General features: G+C 39.1%; 2 protein-coding genes across 3 annotated transcripts in view; one reads left to right on the top strand and one right to left on the bottom strand.

Moving 5' to 3' along the window:
* Positions 1 to 324: 324 nt before the first annotated feature.
* On the bottom strand, positions 325 to 15,576 carry NDUFB5 (NADH:ubiquinone oxidoreductase subunit B5). Its single transcript, XM_004382318.2, has 6 exons — positions 15,368 to 15,576; positions 10,092 to 10,180; positions 7,281 to 7,347; positions 6,335 to 6,396; positions 5,180 to 5,286; positions 325 to 1,203 (listed from the first exon to the last, which is right to left on the bottom strand). Exons 1-6 carry the CDS (start codon positions 15,489 to 15,491, stop codon positions 1,083 to 1,085), a joined length of 570 nt encoding a protein of 189 aa, XP_004382375.1. The 5' UTR covers positions 15,492 to 15,576; the 3' UTR covers positions 325 to 1,082.
* Positions 15,577 to 15,632: 56 nt separating this feature from the next.
* Positions 15,633 to 20,252, top strand: part of MRPL47 (mitochondrial ribosomal protein L47) — a 17,033-nt gene continuing 12,413 nt past the window's right edge. The window contains exons 1-3 of one of the 2 annotated variants that reach the window (XM_012557268.2): positions 15,633 to 15,785; positions 18,362 to 18,513; positions 19,040 to 19,100. In XM_012557268.2, the coding sequence (XP_012412722.1) occupies positions 15,688 to 15,785; positions 18,362 to 18,513; positions 19,040 to 19,100 (311 nt within the window). In that variant the 5' untranslated portion in view covers positions 15,633 to 15,687. Of the gene's footprint in view, positions 15,786 to 18,361; positions 18,514 to 19,039; positions 19,101 to 20,252 lie in introns of those variants that run through there. The other variant, XM_023736843.1, reaches the window with a different exon arrangement.

Here is a 20,252-nt window from a genome sequence, read left to right on the forward strand (position 1 = left end):
GTAACTGAGTGTGGTAGCCCTCTCCTGGGGAAATAAGAAAATGCAACCACCACTCAGTCTCCACTGAGCAAATGGCCTGAGGCTTTATTTCCTTTGGCTTGTTATTTAGGTAGCAAAGCTGAGTTCTCTACCTGGCCTTGAGGAGAGCATGCTGGAGAGCCATTGGCCTGAGTTTTAGGAGGCCTAGGAGACTTTCAGGAAGAATGCATTGACAGGCTGTCACAGGTTTGAAAATGATGGACGCTTAAAGCTAAAAGGCCATTTTATGTTTTAAATGCCTATTATCGTAAATATTGAGTATGTATTTAAAATCTCTAAGCCACAGGTTTCTCATTTGTAAAATGCAGACAGTAATAGTACCTCACAACATCATTTTGAAAATAACATGAAAAAAGTTATTTAGCACAGTGCTCAGCACACAGTAAATTCATGATAAATAACAGCTAGTATTTTCAGCCTTAACTAACATTTCATAATCTCTGCAGTAATCGTTTTACCTTACACAACAACTTCTGCAGTGTTTACAAAAAAGAACTTTAAGGAATCTTAAGAGACAGCATCTAAGAAAAATGTACATAAATTAAAAAAAAACAATGCATGTGGCTAAAAAAAGATAACATGAAAATAAACCTTTAAGATTTGTTATCTCAAAATTTGTTTATTAAGGTGTTATTTTAAATAACTGATTCAGTATTTGTGTAATTTAAAATCCTGAGTTGCCACTGAATAATCCAGAGGTCTACAATACAGACATGTGTACAAGTTACTATAATCCTTGACACTTAACATAACTAGCCTTCTCTTCTATAATTCATCAGATAAATAAAAGATTAACCTTTCAAAGTTACCACAACCTTAGGAGTTTGCCTACTTCTACTTCTCCCAGTTTTTATTATAACACGTTAAACCTCCTTAAAAGAGGAAGCCAGAAGCCCCAAATTAAGCCTTAATCACAATCAACACCGAGAAACACAGCAATGGCAGCAGCGCATTTGTTCATCACAGAGAGCAAAAATACAGAGTATACTTATTAATTTATTTTCACTAAAGAGAATACACTTCGTATGTGGAGCAATAAACGATTAGTTGTCGGGAGATGCTTTTGGAGAACTATCAACAAGTGCCTTATCAATAGTCGGATACTGATACCAGGGTCCGTCACCTCTCATACGCATTAATCTTCGTACTTCCAGCTCTTTTAACCTGTAACAAATGGAAGAGCAACACTGTAATTTCAGCACTTACCATTACAAATTTAATGAGCTACAAAGTTCAAAGCAGAATGAAGAGAAAGCAGATGAGGGGCAGTCTGGGGCCAAGAGTATGGATGGGAACTGACTGGAAGCGGTGGGGAAGAGGCACACAGGAGATTTCAGGGTGATCGAAATGATCCTGTTTGGGGTAGTGGTCACATAGGTATATACTTTTGCCAAAAACTCATTGAACTCAACAGGTGAGGTTTATCGTATGTTTATTATAGCTCACTCCTAATATCTCTGATTGGTTCAAATTTAAAAGTAGCAAAAGGAAACATGAGTGGACATTTAAAAAATATTTATGTATTTACTTATGTAATTACAGTCAGAGAACTATATATGACACAAAATCCCAGAAGCTAAAGAATAAGACTGACAAACTTGGCAATAATTAAATAAGTAAATAGATATAAAATGATTAAAACATTGCTACGTAGTAAGTGTTCAAACACTAATAGCTGCTAATGGTCCAATCTGCAATTAATCACGGGGATGGTGCAAGACTGGGCAGCATTTCTTTCTGTTGCGCATGAGACTGCCATGAGGCGGGGGCTGAGCTGATGCTAACAACAATTTTATCATCTGAAACATAAAAACACTTCTATGTTGCCAAAAAATTCTACATTGTCAAGACAAATGACAAGTTGGGAAAACATATCTGCAACAAGAAAAAAGGGGGCTAATAATTTACTTGTTGTACAAATCAGTAGAAAAACGAGCAATTTACAGAGAAAGAAACAGAAACAGCCAATAGATATATGAAAAAATACTCAACTTTACAAAGAAATACAAAACTGAAAGGATGATTACGTTTTTCAACTACCATATCAGCCAAAATGTCCAAGTTTGGTAAGTTTCATTACAGGAAGGATTTGGAGAAACAAGAATCATCATGCATTGCTGATGGATAGGACAAGTGGTGCAATTTTTTGGAGAAGAGCTTGGCAACCTGTTCAGAACTTAAAAGCATCTGCCACTTGGCTTATCTATGTCACTGCTAGAATTTATTTTCTAGATATGTTGCAAAAGTACGCAAAAATATGAGGATACTCACCAGAGCATTCCGTATAATAGCAAAAAGCTCAGAAAGAACCTAAATACCAACAATGGGCAACTGGTTAAAAAAATTAAGGCGTATCTATCGAATGAAATATATGACGCAGTCATTACAAAGAATGGGATATATGCTGTTAGGGAAAGGTCAACAAGATATAGCATGTGAAATAAAGAAAAGGTGGAGAAGAGGTTATTTATAAAATGATTCCATGTGTATCAATACATTTTTAAATGATATATAAATTTTCTTACACATCCATTTTTTTTTAAGGAATATATATAAGAAATTGTTAAACGGGATGAGACTGGGTGCAGGAGGGAAGGAAATTGCTGGAAAGGAGGGTTGCCTTGCACACACACAAAAAAGAATAGGATATTTTAAAGAGAATTTCTTTTAATCTGACAAATATCACCTCCTAAGAGTCTCTTTCTGGAAGCATTTATTCACCTGTGTCAAGAAATGTGGAAGACGGCCACTAGGCCAACGACTGGTAGAAATCCACATCTGTGCCTATTCCAAAGAAAGGCAGTCAAATGGAATGTGAAAATTATCAAACGCTATCATTAATAGCACATTCTAGCAAAATTCTGCTGAAGATAATTAAAAAATGGCTGGAGCTGTACATTGATGGGGAATTGCCAGAAGTTCAAGCCAGATTCAGAGAATATCAGAAAGATGTTTACCTGTGTTTTAGGGATTATGGACAGCCATTCAACTGTGCGGATCATAACACATTATGGACAATATTACGAAGGATAAGAATTCCAGAACACTTAATAGTGCTCACGCAGAACCTGTACAGAGGCCAAGTGACAGTTGTTTGAACAGAACGAGGGGATACTGTGTGGTTTAAAATTGGAAAAGGTGTGAGGCAGGGTTGTATCTTTTCACCTTATTTATTCAATCTGTATGCAAAGCAAATCATCAGAGAAGCTGGATTAAATGAAAAAGAACACGGCATCTGGACTGGAGGAAGACTCATTAACAACCTGTGATATGCAGATGACACAACCTTGTTGCTGAAAATCAAGATGACCTGAAGCATTTACTGCTGAAGGTAAAAGACTACAACCTTCACCTAGAGGACAGGTCTGGTGATCTGCTCCCAAAAGGTCACAGCCTTGAAAACCCGACGGAGCACAGGTCTACTCTGTACACGACGTCACCATGAGTCAGAGCTGACTCGACAGAAACCATCAACATTAACCAACATTTTTATGAAGGAATATGATTTTTAAAAGCTCCTTCTCACCAGTAGTGACTGGGGTCTTAAAAGCCCATGAGCAGCCATCTAAGATACATCTATTGGTCCCATCCTGGCTGGAGCAAAGGAAAATGAAGAAGACCAAAAACACAAGGGAAAGATCAGTCCAAAGGACTAAGTGACCACAACCACAACAACCTCCACTAGACTGAGCCCAGAACAACTAGAAGGTGCCTGGTTACCACCACTGACGGCTCTGGCAGGGATCACAATACAGCGTCCCAGACAAAGCAGGAGAAAAATGTAGAACAAAATTCAAATTCACCAAAGGAAAAAAAAAAAAAACAGGCTTGTTGTTCTGACAGAGAAAGCAGAAACCCCGAGAGTATGGCCCCCAGACACCCTTTTAACTCAGTACTGAAGTCACTTCTGAGGTCTACAGAGCCAACAATAATATATGAGAGGGTTGTGCTTCACGGTTCAATCATGTACACGAAACTAATGGTCGCACCAGCCCAAAAGCAACGATGAGAAGGCAGGAAGGGACAGGAGAGGTGGACAAATGGAAACAGGGAACCTGGGTGGAGAAGGGGAGAGTGTTGACACATCACGGGGTTGGCAACCAATGTCACAAAATAATGTGTGTATTAACTGTGTAATGAGAAACTAATTTGCTCTGTAAACTTTTACCTAAATCACACACACACACACACACACACACACACACACACACAAATCATTTAAATGAAAGTTCCTTCTCACCAAACCCTGCCAAAAAAAAAAAGACTACAACCTTTAGTATGGATTACAACTGAATGTAAAGAAAAAGAAAATCCTCACAACTGGGCCCATAAACAATATCATGATAAGTAACGAAGACATTGAAGTTGAGAAGGATTTCCTCCGACTTGGATCAACAATCAATGCCCATGGAAGCAGCAGTCAAGAAATCAGATGACCTATTACATTGGGCAAATCTGGGGCATAGGACCTCTTTAAAATCTTAAAAAGCAAAGATGTCACTTTGATGACTAAGGTGTGCCTGACCCGAGCCATAGTATTTTTAATCGTCTCATATGTATTCAAAAGCTGGATAATGGGAAGAAGACCAAAGAAGAACTGATGCATTCAAATTGTAGTGTTGGCAAAGAATATTCAATATACCACGGACAGCCAGAAGAATGAACAAATCAGTCTTGGAGGAAGTTCAGCCAGAATGCTCTGTAGAAGCGTGGATGGCGAGGCTTTGACTTGCTTATTTTGGACACATCATCAGGAGGGACCAATCGCTGGAAAAGGACATCATGCTTGGTAAAGTATAGGGTCAGCAAAAAAGAGGGAGACCCTTAATGGGATGGATTGACATCGTGGCTGCAACAATGGGCTCAAACACTGCAATGACTGTGAGGATGGTACGGGACCCGGCAACATTTAGTACTGTTACACGTAAGGTTACTATGAGTTGGAGCTGACTCGATGGCACCCAACAACTAGTCTCCTGGTCTCCAACTCATAGTCTCCCCTCTAATCAGGCAGTCTCTCTCCTACTTCATCTTTTTACGTGGAGCATCCTACAGTGTTGAAACAGTCTTACTTTTCTCTTGTAGTTTGCCATACTAGAGAAGGATTTTCTTCCCTGCCCGCAACCCCCTTTTTTTTTACCGTAAGTCAGCTTTTTCAGCTTCAATTTGAAGGACAGACATTGTTCTTTCATAATTCTTTTCGGGACAGTCAAAGAAAGTACGGGCAATCCATCTTGATATAGGATGCTATAAGAGAAAATTTGTTTAAAATTTGTCAGTTTCCAAACAATACTTTGCTTTTCTAGCTTACTGTTCTTTAAAACTGACCATTTCAGTTAGGTAAACCAACTACTATATGCCAACTACTTTCATGTATTTTAAAAAATTTTAATCCATTAGGTGGATGTTATTTTTATCCCCATTTTATAGATGAGCAAATTGCACAAAGTTATACTGCTAGTACGTGGCAGTGCGTGAACTCAAACCAGGCCCGTCTACCTTCAAAGCCTGTGCTTTTCCCATTACACTACGCTGAACATCTTACGTGGAAGATTCAGGAGCCAAACCTACAATGTGGTGATTTAAAAACGGAGTTCTTTCCATCCGTTAGCAAAGATAAACTAATGTATGGTTTATTTCAACATTTAATAACAAAGTATTTCTTTTCTAAAATATAATTCACTCAGATTACAAACATACGGGTCCTAGATTCAAGGCCGTTTCACTACAACACTTACAAAGGCAAGTAACAGAATCAACTTTGGGTTTTGGTAGTGAATACAGTATGGCGTAATGACTAACAGTGCAGGCTCTGGAGTCAAGACTGCCTGGGTTCAGTACAGGGCCTAACTCTTGGACAAGTCACTTAATATCTTTTAAGCTTTAGTTTCCTCATCTCTAAAGTGGGACTAACAATAGTACCTTTTACATGGGATGAGATATTTGCAAAACACTTAGCACAGTGCCTGCTACACAGTAGGTGCTAATAAATGACAGTTCACATTAGTACTGGTAAAATCTTTCCCATGGCATTGAACTTAAGATAAAATCTGTTACTTGGCTAGGTCAGGAACACATTTCAGAGTCATTCTTTCAAAAACCATAAAACTTAAAATAACAAAATCAATGCAAAAAACTACCAAGAGAAGTTGCTTATAAAAAGAGAGCAAAATTATGTCATCTACTTGATATCAAAAATTGTATGTAAAACTAACTATAATTGCTAAATTAAGACATTAACCAGTGCATTGATAAGACATCTAACAGAAGGACATTTTCAACGTCCTACACTAACCTTGAAATATTCCCAATGTTCAGGGATGTACCCTTCTGGAATTTCTGCTAATTCAGCTTCACCTAATGAGAGAAAATGGTGATATTCAACGTTAGCATCAGAAGTTTATAATACTGCCCTGAGACAATCTTTAAGCCTTAAACCAAACATATCCCCTTGTCATGGATTGAATTGTATCCCCCAAAAATATGTCAACTTGGCTGGGTCATGATTCCCAGTATTGTATGAGTGTGTACCATTTTGTAATCTGATGTGATTTCCTTATGTGTTGTAACTCCATCATTATGAGGTAATAAAATGGACTAGCAGCAGTTATACTGATGAGGTCTACAAGATTAGACAGCGTCTTGTCTATCTCTTTTGAGACATAAAGAGAGAAGTGAGCAGAGACACACGGGGACCTCATACCATCAAAAAAGCAATGCCAGGAGCAGAGCGTGTCCTTTGGACCTGAGGTTCCTGTGCTGAGATGCTCCCAAAACAAGGGAAGATTGATGACACAGACCTTCCTCCAGAGCCAACAGAGAAAGCGTTCCCCTGAAGCTGACGCCCTGAATTTGGACTTGTAGCCTACTGGACTGTTAGAGAATAAATTTGTCTTTGTTAAAGCTATCCACTTGTGGTATTTCTGTTACAGCAGCACTAGATGACTAAGACACCCCTGAAGTCTTCTTAAAACCAAGCAACAGCTTAGCAGAACTAGTGAAAAATGTCTGCTTTGACCATTATGCTCTTGTAAGAACTATCCATATTGTATCAAATTAATAGCAACTGGAAAGATTAGATAGAAACCTTAGGAGGCAGTGAATTTATATTAAAGGGGGAGGAACAACTCAGAAAAGGAGAGTGAGAATGGCTGCACAACTGGAAGAATGTAACCAGTGTCACTGAGTTGTACATGTAGGAACTGTTGAATTGGTTACCCACTGGGGTGTGGAGGACTTACCGATGAATACATTTATCAGAGTTATGCCAATTGCTACTGGTACTCCAGTCAAAAAAATGTAGAATTTCTGTTAAGAAAAAAAATTAAAATTTTCACATGATCATTTCATAACTCTCTCTCCTTCACCACCCTCAAATCATCCCCATTACGTGATTTCATTATATCTTTTTTTCTCACTAAACAATTTTATTTAATTATTGTGCTTTAGATGAAGGTTTACAGAGCAAATTAGTTTCTCATTAAACAGTTAATACACAAATTGTTTTGTGACTTTTGGTTGCCAACCCCATGACATGTCAACACTCTTCCCTTCTTGACCTTGGGTTCCTCATTACCAGCTTTCCTGTCTCCTCCTGCCTACTTGTCCTTGTCCCTGGACTGGTGTGCCCCTTTAGTCTTGTTTGTTTTATGGGCCTGTCTAATCTTTGGCTGAAGGGCGAATCTCAGGAGTGACTTCAGTACTGAGTTAAAAGGGTGTCCAGGGGCCATACTCTCGGGGTTTCTCCAGTCTCTGTCAGACCAGTAAGTCTGGACTTTTTTGGGAGTTAGAATTTTGTTCTACATTTATCTCCAGCTCTGTCGGAGCCCTCTATTATGATCCCTGTCAGAGTGCTCAGTGGTGGTAGCCAGGCACTGTCTAGTTGTGCTGGATTCAGTCTGGTGCAGACTGTGGTAGTTGTGACCCATTACTCTGATTTTGTTATATTTCTTGTAAAATAAACTTGCCTAGTTGGAGATGCAGTATCAAATTATGGATTTCTGTGATTTTCTTTTGCTCTACTTTTCAGATGCCTACATTTAAAGGCATAGCGGTTAAGATCTGGGCTGCTAACCAAAAGGTGGGCAGTTGGAATCCACCAGCTGCTCCTTGGAAACCCTAAGGGGCAGTTCTACTCTGTCCTAGAGGGTTGCCATGAGTTGGAATCAACTCGACGGCCACAGGTTTTGGTTTTTGGTTATATTTAGCACCAAAAGCGAAGGGAAAAAAGTAAGGATTAAGAAAAGTTGGCAGTTTGATGGTTGTAAGGAGGAAACAAATAATCAGTGACATTAGTGGCACAACCCAAAATAATTCATTTCCCTTAGGGTCTGGCCATCCTTCAGCTGTTGTCAACTTAATAGCAGTGACTGACCACTGGCCAAAAATATTCTCAAAAAAAAAAAAAAACCAAACCTGTTGCTGTCGAGTCGATTCCAACTCATAGCGACCCTACAGGACAGAATAGAACTGTCCCATTGAGTTTCCAAGGAGCAGCTGGTGGATTCAAACTGTCAACCTTTTGGTTAGCAGCTATAGCACTTAACCACTATGCCACCAGGGTTTCCAAAAATATTCTCAGTGAAGCATAATGTTTTTGTTCTAATTACTCAATTTTACAAGTATAATACAATATATATTTAACAGTGGTTTTTCCTTTTTGGTTAAAGCAATGTAATAATGGTTAGAAAATTTTGTATTAAGAAGATAAATAAAAGCATCAGCCCCCGTGGAGGGTGTGAGCTGGTCGTGGCAAGGAAACTGGGAGTTCAACCAAGGGGGGCAACAAGCACAATGGGCAGGCAAGAGAACGAACAGAGGCCAGTCAGTGCTCAAATGGCGAGTCGCAGCTTTAGAAACAGCTCGTTCTTACAGAGTCCTGAGGCACAAAGATAAAGTACCCTAAATAAGCAATGTGATTATTATTTTGCTGCTCAATTAAGATTGTATTATAGGCATGCTTCACTCTCCAAAACCAATGTTCTTGATTTTATATAACGCATAAAGAAAAATATATATAAAAAAATACATTAAATATACATAAAAACATATAATCACATAAAGAGCAACATATAAAATAAAAATCATATAAAAAATAAGGGAGCGCTTTATTCAAAGAAGTCTTTCAATGAGTTCTTTTGTAATTTAAAGGACATTATAGTTATACAAATAACCATCCTAAAATGAATCAGTTTTCAAAGTTTCACATTTTGTAATTTTGTTTTACTTACTGCAGGGAACACAGATTATATTTTAAAAACCCATTATCTCGGGAAGAAAAGAATGGCTCAAGTTTTATCTTCAATTAGCACGAATCTTTTTTTTTTTTTTAAGAAAGTTTGACTAATTAAGAAAAGATTTAGTACAGTAGTCCCCCCTTATCTATGGGGGATATGTTGCAAAATCCCCACAGATGCCTAAAATCGCAGATAGTACTGAACCCTATATATACTATGTTTTGTCCTATATATACATACCTATGATAAAGTTTAATTTATAAATCAGGCACAGTAAGAGATTAACAACAATAACTAATAATAAAATAGAACAATTCTAACAATATACTGTAATAAAATTTATGTGACTGACAGAGCGGGACAGCGTGAGATTTCATTATGTTATCAACTCATTCGGAAACCCTGGTGGTGCAGTGGTTATGAGCTACAGCTGCTCACCAAAAGGTCAGCAGTTGGAATCCACCAGCCGCTCCCTGGAAATCCTATGGGGCAGTTCTACTCTGTTCTACAGGGTCGCTGTGAGTTGGAATCGACTCGAAGGCAACAGGTTTGTTTTTTTTGGTATGTACTCATTCAACATTTTCGGACCGCGGTTGACCACGGGTAACCGCAACTATGGAAAGCGAAACCGCAGATAAGGCGGACTATGGTCCAACAAATCTTAGTACATTATTTCAGTATCTTCTGAGGAAAGAAATACGAATTTACAAAATAAAATATTTTATAAAATGAAAGATGTTTTCTAAATAGGCGAACAAAACAAAACAAAACAAAACACAACTTTGTATGTAAAAAGTTCTACAAAATTTAACTCACCAGTAAAGTCAAAAAACGCTTGTCATAGAATCCAGAAGGTTTGATGATAAACAATCTTTTCCCATGGTCTCCACTGTGTCGAACAGGAGCTGCAAATATTAAAATATCGTGTTTTACACAAGGTTCACACAGGTATACTGCTATAGTCTAAAATAAAACAGATTATAACAACATGTACATGCATAAAAGTTTAATATGAATTAAGATCTTAAAAAACACTTTTTTATTTCAGTACTAAGGCCAAGGCAGATAGGATATCTTTAAACACAGGTTGATGTATTGTTCTAAACTACAGCTCTCCTCATTTGCATTCAATGTTAATGAAATATCTAAATAATTGTGCCAATTTGTTTCAATAGCAGGCAGGAGGGTCAGATATTCTTGGTGGGCTACTCATCTTTGTTTACATCTGCAACAAATATTTGCCAGTGCTGCAAAAGGAAGAAATATAACTTAAATTACGCCATTTCAGAAGGGGAGGCAATATACATTAAGGACGTGTTGCAGAACAGATGGAAAGGACCAGCAGTATTTATTGACAAACCCTCAGCAGGAATTTAAACGTGCTACAACGCCACACACTCTAACATCTCTTGATAAAATCCCTTTGTCAATTGTTTCTAATTACAAATATCCTACTATTCAAATCCCTCCCAAACAAACCTGCTGCCGTCGAGTCGATTCTGACTCACAGCAACCAAATCCCCCCCAGCTAGTATTTAATCAAGCCCAGCTGGAGAAAAACTGACGCACAATTTTACTCCCAGATCCTCTTTCTACATTGTTCTGCTTTCTTGGAGGTCTGGAAGGTACTGTAAGCCCTTTCCAACTTGACGGCAACTAACAGTAACAACAAGGCTTTAGCTGTTGTAGGGTATCTGAGGGTTACTGCGTTTCAGCTGTGTAACTGCTCGCAAGGAAATTTTGCATGTGAAGCCTTAGCTATCACTGTGGAATGAAAAGTTTAACTTCCTATTAAAAGAATTTCAGTCATAGAAGAAGTCAGGGAGATTTGTACCCTTTGTTCATACTGCAATGTCTGGAATGCCTTCCCTTCTGCTGAAATCTATTATCCTCCAAGAGACTAATACTCGTCTCAACCAAATGAGATCTCTCTTTCCCTTGAACTGCTGTGCGTTATAGTGACAGGTGTCCTTGCTTTCACTGCCCCAGCTGAACTGTAAATGTCTTGGAGGTAAAAACTGTCTTCTTGATCTTACTATCACCCGCAACATCCTGCAATAAACTTAGGAAGTTAATTCACATGAGAATTAGAAGCTGATATAAATTTACTAAGTGCAATTCGTACCACTAAAGCTTCTAAAACAAAAGAATATGACAAAGCAAATCATTTGAAAGACACTATTACTTTTTAAGTGCCTACTGTTCAGGTCCTATGCTAGGTCTACAGTCTAAGGGCTATGTATATCCTGCTGGAAGAGGCAGACAATACACTAATAGATAAATACAATCACAAGTTTATTAGGGCAACAAAGAAACAGGATACAGTGTCAGAACAGAACAGGCACAGAGGACAAGCTCCTACTTAAGACAGGAGAGGAGAGGAGAGGAGAGGAGAGTGGGCAGGTAGGGGAGGGACGCCCATTCCAAGCTGAGAAGAGCAAGTTAGATGGATTTGTAATGGCTAATCGATTGATTACACCCACAAAGGTGCTGATTAATTACTGCAGTACCCTGCCAATGGCTCTCTTCACAGTCCTGTGATGTCAAACTTTTTGTGACTGGCTCGGATGAGGCGAGATGACATTCCTGACAAGCTGAGTCTTGAAGGAGGACATAAAGCTGCTTCTACAAGACGGGCTAATACAATGATGATGATGATGAAATTGGGATCTCAAAAAAGTCTTCATATACATTTACAAAAGAATGAATCTAAAAGGATTAAATGTAATAAATCAAATGTAAAGTCCTGCCCAGATTTTAAAAAAAAAAAAAAATTAGTTGCCCACAAACTTAAGAATCATTGGTGATGTGATTATTAAGAAAGTCAAAGGCCAATTCAGTGTTAACCTGATATACTAGGAGTACAGGGCTGAAGCAGGAGGAACCCCCATCTCCACTCCCTGAAAGGTTACACCTTGAAAGCCCTCTGTAGCAGTTCTACTCTGCATACATCGGGTCACTACAAGTCGGAATCGACACCATAGCAACTAACAAGGCTTCAATGGAGTACCTAGGTGGTACAAACAGTTAACACCCTCAGCTGCTAACCGAAAGGTTAGAAGTAGGAGTCTACCCAGAGGCACCTAGGAATAAACGCCTGGTGATACACCGCTGGAAAATCAGCCACTGCAAACCCTGCGGAGCCTGCCCTACACATGGCGTCACCATGAGTCAGAGTCAACTCGACAGCAACATGTTTTAAGGCTTCAACAACCAGTTTTTAAAAATGCAAACAGCCTCAGGAGAGTTACTGAGTCTTCGACAATTGTGAGTTTGGGGAGGATCAAGTAAGATAATGTAGGAGCTTATTGTGTCTCAAACACACAAAAATCTCAGTCATCTTCCCTGTACCTATTCCTCATTCATCAGTTGTCAAGGCTTCTTGATTCTAAGATTTAAACTCTCCATTTCTTTCCATGCCCTCATTACCTCAGTGGCTTAAGTCATCGGTATCCCCTGTAAGCCGTGCAATCTTCAGAAACATCTTTCTAAAACATACAATGGATGCCATTCTTTGCTAAAACATTGTCTATGACTCTCTGTTGGCTACAAAATAAGGTTAAGATACTCTGTCTTTGAATTCAGCCCCTCCTCTCCCCCAGTTTGGTCCCAATCTCCTTTTTTTAGCCTTCTCTCTCAACACCTACCTATCCCAAGAGCCCCATACCGAGACATATCAGAAAACTCATCCTTTTGTGCAGACTTCACCTGTTAAAACTATCCCCATAAACCAGTTAAAATGCCACATCTACCATGTCTGAATTAACTCCACAGCACTTTGTTTGTATGTCCATTCTAATACTCTCCTCAGTTTTTTTAAAACCATAATTTGCTCACATCCATTTTCCCCATTAAAGTTCCTTGCAGCTGAAGGGAGAATTTAAGGTCATTTTTGGAATCCTTGATACCTGACATTTAAAAATAATTTAATTAAATAGAGAGATTACCTTTATCTGCTTATTTTTTGACAGAAGTTTTCACTGAGGTGAATGAAGACAGCATGACAGCACTAGATGTTCAAAGAAGGTATGGCCACAGGGCCCTACAGAAGGCTAATGCCATGTGCTGGAAATATTTCCCACCGACTATATTAACCCATTCATTCTTCACAACAACTTTATGAGGTAGGTTACAATTATCACCCTCAGGGAAACCCAGATGTCATAGCGGTTAAGAGCTATGGCTGCTAACCAAAAGGTCGGCAGTTTGAATCCACCAGGTGCTCCTCGGAAACTCTATGGGGTACTTCTACTCTGTCCTATAGGGTCGCTGTGAGTAGGAATTGCCTCAATGGCAATGAGTTTTTTTTAATTTTTAATTTTACAGATGAGGAAGTACAGGTTCTGAGCAATTAAGTATACACATTAATCAAGTCCCTTCCACTTAGCTTCCAAGACCTGACGGCCCAAGGCCACAAAGCTACGAAGTTCTGAACCAGGATTTGGACGTAGGCAGTCTAGCTCCAAAGATAACAAAGCAAAAAGACAAGGTTCCCTACTCTATTGGCGCTTACATTCTAGTAGGGGAAGACATAAACAATAACATAACATAAACAGATAAAATCTTCCATTCTACAGTGAAAGCAAAGTTTGCACATGCAAAAAAAGCCAGGTACACATAATTGAAACAGTAACCCTATAGATGGCTATTAGATCTTTCCTGCTCCAAGTGGAAAGGGCTTAGACCATCTGTTAGTGATCCTTCCAGAACTCCAGGAATGGGAAGAGCAGAGAAAGAAGAACTGAGAGTGAAATTCTGCCTCAGTTTATCTCCAGTTAGGCTTGGTTAAATATTAGCTGGAGAAGGATTTGAAGATGAGGATCTTTGCAATAAGAAATAACTTACAAAAAGATTTTATCAAGAAATGTTAGCACAGGTAGGTTTATGACATGTTAACATTCCTGCTAGAAATTTGTTAAATACGCTCATCGTTTCCATCACTTCTCCAAGTCTGTCTCTATGTATACTGCCTCATCGTGTGAAATGGCATAATCCAAATTAAACTGGAAGCAGAGAAGAGTGATATGATGGTAAAAAACTTTTGAGGTGGGACAAGTTCTCTTTGGCTTTCGGGTAAAAAGTTTCCGTTCCTCTTACATACTTATACTGAATCCGTCAGTTAGCTTACAGTGTATCTTTAATCAAGAGGACTGAATGAATTAATATCTTTAAAAGTCTTCGAATGGTGCCTGGCACATAGAAAGCGCTCAGTAAATACATGTGTTGGCTGTTGTTGTTAATAGTAAATTTACTACAATTGTGCATTATTTTTGTAACATTTGAGTCTCAGTTTTCCCATCTGTAAAATAGGACTAATAACATTGTACCTACTTTGCAGTCTTTGAGAGAATAAGGCTGAATATAAAGAATCTGCTGTGCTGCTATTATGGTTATTCATATCCCTGGAAGGCAGTCATCCTCTCCGGGAGACTCCAAACAGCCCTCCCGGCGCTGCACTATGACTTTCCTGGGACCTAGGTACTTTTGCCTTTATAAAAAGATATTTAAGACTATATTTTATGACTGCGTTGTTAGAAAATGAATGCAAGCCAGGCTGGATTCATTATCCCATACTCATTAACACTATCGTCTTTTTTCTTCTGATTTTAAAAGAATTAAAACATTTTCTGGACTCTTAAAAGTACCGGGCTCTACAGGCACCGTGCCTTCTGGATAACTGTCCCTGAACCTCCGCTTGTCTACATAATATGTAGTAACAGCGGCCTCCTCAGCAACATGACTTCCCATCTTGTGGGACTAGAACCTAGAGCAGGTGGAACGTACAAAGAATCCGATGTCTCACAGACAGGAGTCTCAGCTCTATCCCCTCCTAGCTTCAGCTTCATTGGCAAATGAGCACCAATCGGGATGGTGAATGGCGAAGTGTTCTACAAATGCTAATTAATAGTTTAAACGCGAGGGATCTGATTACTTCAATCTCGTCACACAGCCCCTGCTCCGTCTCTCCGTTCAAGCGCCAAGCTCACAATTTCTCCCCGCTCCCTCCGGATCCCACCAAGGTCATCCGGGAGAGTCCTCCATCTCTCACTCCGCCCCCCTTGCGCGCGCTTCCTTCTAAGGTTAGTACCCACCGGCAGTCTTCGGAAAGCCACGGGTGAGGAACCCTCCGAATCCGAGTCGCGTGGCAAGGCGGCGGCCAGACAGAGCTGCCAATGCAGTGATCGAAGCCCGCTGCAGTAAACTCATAGCCGCCATGGCTCTTCCGGGCAATCGGCAGCAGCAGGGAGAGTAATGGGAGTCGAGAGAGCCAATTCACCAATGAGGGCGAAGGTAGGAGGAGGCCATGTTGAGTGAGGGCAAAAGCCTTTCCTCTTCCCTTCGTCCGATTGGCGTGAGAAAGCGGAAGTGACGTTCTGTTGGCGGAAACGCGGTTTGCTTACCTATTGAAAAAATGGCTGCGTCCCGTTTGGCAGGTTTTTGCCAAGGGGTTTCAGCCGCCCTGAAGGCTTCCAGAGTGTTAATTAATTCTCAGGCCCCTACTAGTCCAGGGTAAGTGGTGTGAGGAGTGAAAAGTTTTGTCCACCTTTTCCGGCTTTGGATCTTTGGTCCCAAGAGACTGAGAACGGCTCAGGGAGGCAAAGGCCGCCTGGATGCCTGACCCCAAAGCCCCACTTCCGTGAGGGGTGAGTGACCTTGGAGTAGTCAGGTATCTCCGTTCCCTCCTCAGACGTTTTGTTGCCGCCTGCTGTGGACCAGGCGAGACGTGGGGTTGGTAGACGCCCAGTATTTGATGCATTAAGCCGAGAGGTATAGAAGCGTGCTGTTGGGCTGGGTGGGTTCGAGAAAACTTTACTGAAGAGATCTTTGCTGTGGAACTGAAGGATGCTCAGGTTTGGATGGATAAAAAACAAGAGGCGTCTGTATCTCTACGCTCTGTCACAAAGAGATTGTTTAGTGAATGTTGAATGAATGAAGTAGCCGAATAAATGGAAAGTCGCCCTGCAGGTGTGAGAAAGTAACATCCTACACATAGTATTCACTATTTCGAGGTGTAAAGACAGCTTGTCTTCTCTACAGACCGATCGTTTTTTACTTTGGAGTGTATGGCTTCATTCTATTTATTGCATTTTTCTAAAATTACTTTTATAAATAGTAGGGTATGTCAGTTTTTTTAAAAGAAGTAATGCATCTGCTCTTGAAAGCACAGATTTTTGAGTATTATGTGCTGCTATTTATGTTAACCTCAGAGAAAAGCGCCTTTTAAAAAGATTGATTGATTGATTGATTGATTGTACTTCAGGTGAAGGCTTACAGAACAAATAGTTTCTCATGAAACAGAAGTACACATGTTGTTTTATGACATTGGTTAACAACCCCAGAACATATCAACCCTCTAACTTCTCAACCTTTTTTTTTTTTTTGGTGAAAATACACATAGCCAAAGATACACCATTTCAAAAATTTCTACATGCACAGTTCAGTGACATTAAAAATTATTTTGCAGAGGCTCAGAGATTGTAACTTGCTCATGGGGCAAACTCGGATCAGTTGTCTCTTACACTTCATCTTTTTTTCTTAAAAAGATAGTTTAAGCTTTTAAAATTATTATAATAAAATGAATGTTCATTTCAGACAGTTTGGAAAATGGAGTGTTTCGAAGAAAGTAAAAAGCAATTATAATTCCATCACTCTGTGATAAACAGATTTCCTGCCATTCTTTTTAACATTGCATATATACACATACATACATTCATTTTTGTGGCCTACCATTTTTATTTTAAAATTTTTCAAACCAACAGAAAAGTTGCAATAGTAGTACCAAAACTGTGCATATTCCCTATACATAGGTTAACCAGTCAGTAACATCTTGTCACGTTTTCTTTATCCCTTTTATATCTATGCTTTTTAAAATTTATTTGAGATACGTCAGAGTTGCAGACATGAAGCTTCAGCACGTATCTCCTGAGAACAAGGACATTCGCTTAATAACCACATTACAATAATCACACTCAAGAAATTCAATACTGATATGTTACTATTACACTACAGTTACCTAGTGCATAGTTCAAATCAGTATCGTCAGTTGTCCCAGTAATTCCTTTTTTATTTTTCCTTCTTGATTCATGGCCTAATCAAAGATCATTTACTGCATTTAGTTGGCATGTCCCTTTAGTTCCCTTTACTCTAGAATGGTTCCTTTTTTTATTGCCTTTTTCATGATGTTGACATTTTTGACAAGATCAGCCTTTGCAGACTATGCCTCCATTTAGATTCCTCTGTTTCTTCATAATTGTTGTCATTAGGAGCTGTCCAGTCGATTCTGACTCATGGCTACCCCACGTGTGCAGAGTAGAACCATTCCGTAGGGTTTTCAAGGCTGTGACCTTTTGGAAGCCGATTTCCAGACCTGCCTTCTGAGGTGCCCCTGGGTGGGTGTCAGCCGCCAGCCTTTTGGCTGGTAGCTCAGCAGTTAACTGTTGGCCCACCCAGGGGCTCCTTCCTCGTGATTAGATTCAGAGTAAACGTTTTTAGCAGGAGTACAGCATGGGTGATGCGTTTCACTGTTTTGTTTGAAATCATTTCCCTAGATCATTAAATATTCTTAAAAACCATGATTTTTAAATTACTCCATAATAGTTTATCATATGGATAATTTATTTAACCATGACCCAGTTTTTGGGAATTTACCTTATAGTCAACTTTTTGATGTAATAAATATGCCTTAATAGACAATTTATAAATTCCCATCTATGATAATTTCTTTAGTTGAAATTTCTACATGTGGAATTACTGGGTTAAAGGTAGCATTTTGAGCTCTCGATACATGTTGCACAATTGACCTTCAGAATGTTGTTACCTGTTCATACGCTCAGTAAGCAGAGTGTGAAGGACTAAAAATGTTATATTAAAATATGATAATGTATAGATGTTACCTCTGAAATTATAGAGTCTCAGTCGCCTACAATGTAATATTAAAAATACTTGCTAATGCATTTTAAAAGTTTGTTGCTTCCTGTGCAGAAACCCTAAGTAAGCTTTTTAACACCGTAGGTGAGGAAATGATTCAGTTTACTGCTTATAAACTCCAGGTGTAAAACTTCAGTCACTTACTTGTATGTGTTCAGTTGCAGGTTTGCGGTTGGCTTGTTGCCTGGGAATCTACCGAATGTCACAGCTTTTCACCAGTGTAGATCACTTCATACCACATTGTCGAGAAAAGGACTAGAAGAATTTTTTGATGACCCAAAGAATTGGGGGGAAGAGAAAGTAAAATCTGGTGAGAGACGGGGTTGGTCAATATTAAATATATTTATTGAACCCTCCCTCATTATGGGATTATTTATCCAGTTTGGTAATTATGTAGGCATTTTCTGATTTTCCTTCTGTAAGATAAAATTAAAAGGACAATATAATAGTAGAGTTAATTGTTCCTTGGCAGTTTGGCACAGGGTTTGAAGAGATGTATGATGAAATTATGAACTACAGTGAGGCTTGGGGGTTTGTTTTAGATTGTATTTTCTAGAGATAATTGGGAATTAACTTGTAACTCATATCAAGTGTTTCACATTAGGGTGTGGAAATACAGACTATACTAATGCTAACATTTCTGAGTGCTGTTGCCAGTCACTTTACTAATATTTTCATGTGCATTATCTAATGTAACCCTCACAGCAACTTTATAAAGTTGTTAGCTTTACACAGTTTAAAGATAAGGAAACTGAAGTTTAGAAAGTTTATGTCATTTGCCAAAGGGCACGTAGCTAGAAGCATTATCTCATGGTATGAATTCATCATTTTAATAGGAGCTTCGTGGACATGTCAGCAGTTAAGGAACAAAAGCAATGAAGATTTACATAAACTTTGGTAAGTGTAGGAAGTGCACTGGCAGCTACGTATTTGAAGAAGTGGTAGGATAACAATGAAGTAGAAACTGCCTCTATCTGTGATGTAAGAAGTTGAGTAAAGTGATTTATCTGTAGATGATATATAAAATGATTAAAGATTTTGTAAGTAAGACATAGGTTAGATTCCATTAACACAAATGTATTGAAGTTACCAAGTCATGGAGGTTTTAGAAATTTTATTGTAACTGCTGCCTATCTTAACAGCACCTTTGTACTAGGGTCGTCAGTAAATTAACTAGTAAAATGAAATGGGGAAATAGTTGATTACATTCAGCCCTCCCTCCTTTTCATTATCTTTTGTGTAGTCTGGACTCTTTAGCTTATTTGCTTTCAGGGTGTGTTGGAGGTTACATTTTAATTGGGAATTTAGGTGCATTTATCTGGTGAGTTCTTACAAATTGGAGACAGCTGAGAAGATGTACAACGGGTTGTAAGGCTGTTTAGCCCAAGGATGTGTTTTGTTTGGACTGCAGTATGTTTTTAATATTAGGACATTTCACACAAAAATACGGATTTCTGGCTTCACTTTAGTAAACAGAACCAGTGATCTTGCAACACTGGACCTATGTTGCTACATGGTAACAGCTGGCTGGTATTGTGTCCAGCTGCTCCTTCTGGACGCGGCACCGCGCGCCCCCAGTTGGGGCAGTGCATACCACTTTTTCTTACCTGTCATCTGCTTTCACCAAGACCACTTCAGTCATGATTGTTACCTGCCTAGGCACTATAGTAGGCATTTACATTTTTACCCCCTGATTTAAAGGATTATTTACCTTTTATGGCAGATTAAAGAATTGTGAAGTGCTTATAAAAACACTAATGTGATAGGTTTATTTGTTACAGAAAATAAGTGGTATTAAAGCACTGAAGCTGCGGATTAGCAGTAAAGGGATCGTTAGGGCCGTTTCCGTATTCATTGTGGTTAAAACTGAACAGTTGATCTCCTGCCGCTCCTTCGCCCAGACGTGTCTTTTCCCACAGCATAAAGTATCCCAGTTCCTTTGTCTCATTTTCAGTGCCCTTCACATGTATTTCCTTTCCATCCTTCAAGCTCTGATTCTCAAACAGAGAAAACCTACCGCCACTTTAGCTTTGCTGCTTCCGTTCCTTA

The sequence above is a fragment of the Trichechus manatus genome, unplaced genomic scaffold (assembly GCF_000243295.1).
Source record: "Trichechus manatus latirostris isolate Lorelei unplaced genomic scaffold, TriManLat1.0 scaffold00092, whole genome shotgun sequence".
NCBI classification, from domain to species: Eukaryota; Metazoa; Chordata; class Mammalia; order Sirenia; family Trichechidae; genus Trichechus; species Trichechus manatus.

Excerpts from the sequence above, each read along its gene's own strand:
- NDUFB5 (XM_004382318.2), bottom strand. The coding sequence starts at position 15,491 with ATGGCGGCTATGAGTTTACTGCAGCGGGCTTCGATCACTGCATTGGCA. Across the intron at positions 5,287-6,334 it reads AACATTGGGAATATTTCAAG|CATCCTATATCAAGATGGAT; the intron begins GTTAGTGTAGGA and ends TTTCTCTTATAG. Across the intron at positions 1,204-5,179 it reads GCTGAAAAAGCTGACTTACG|GTTAAAAGAGCTGGAAGTAC; the intron begins GTAAAAAAAAAG and ends CATTTGTTACAG.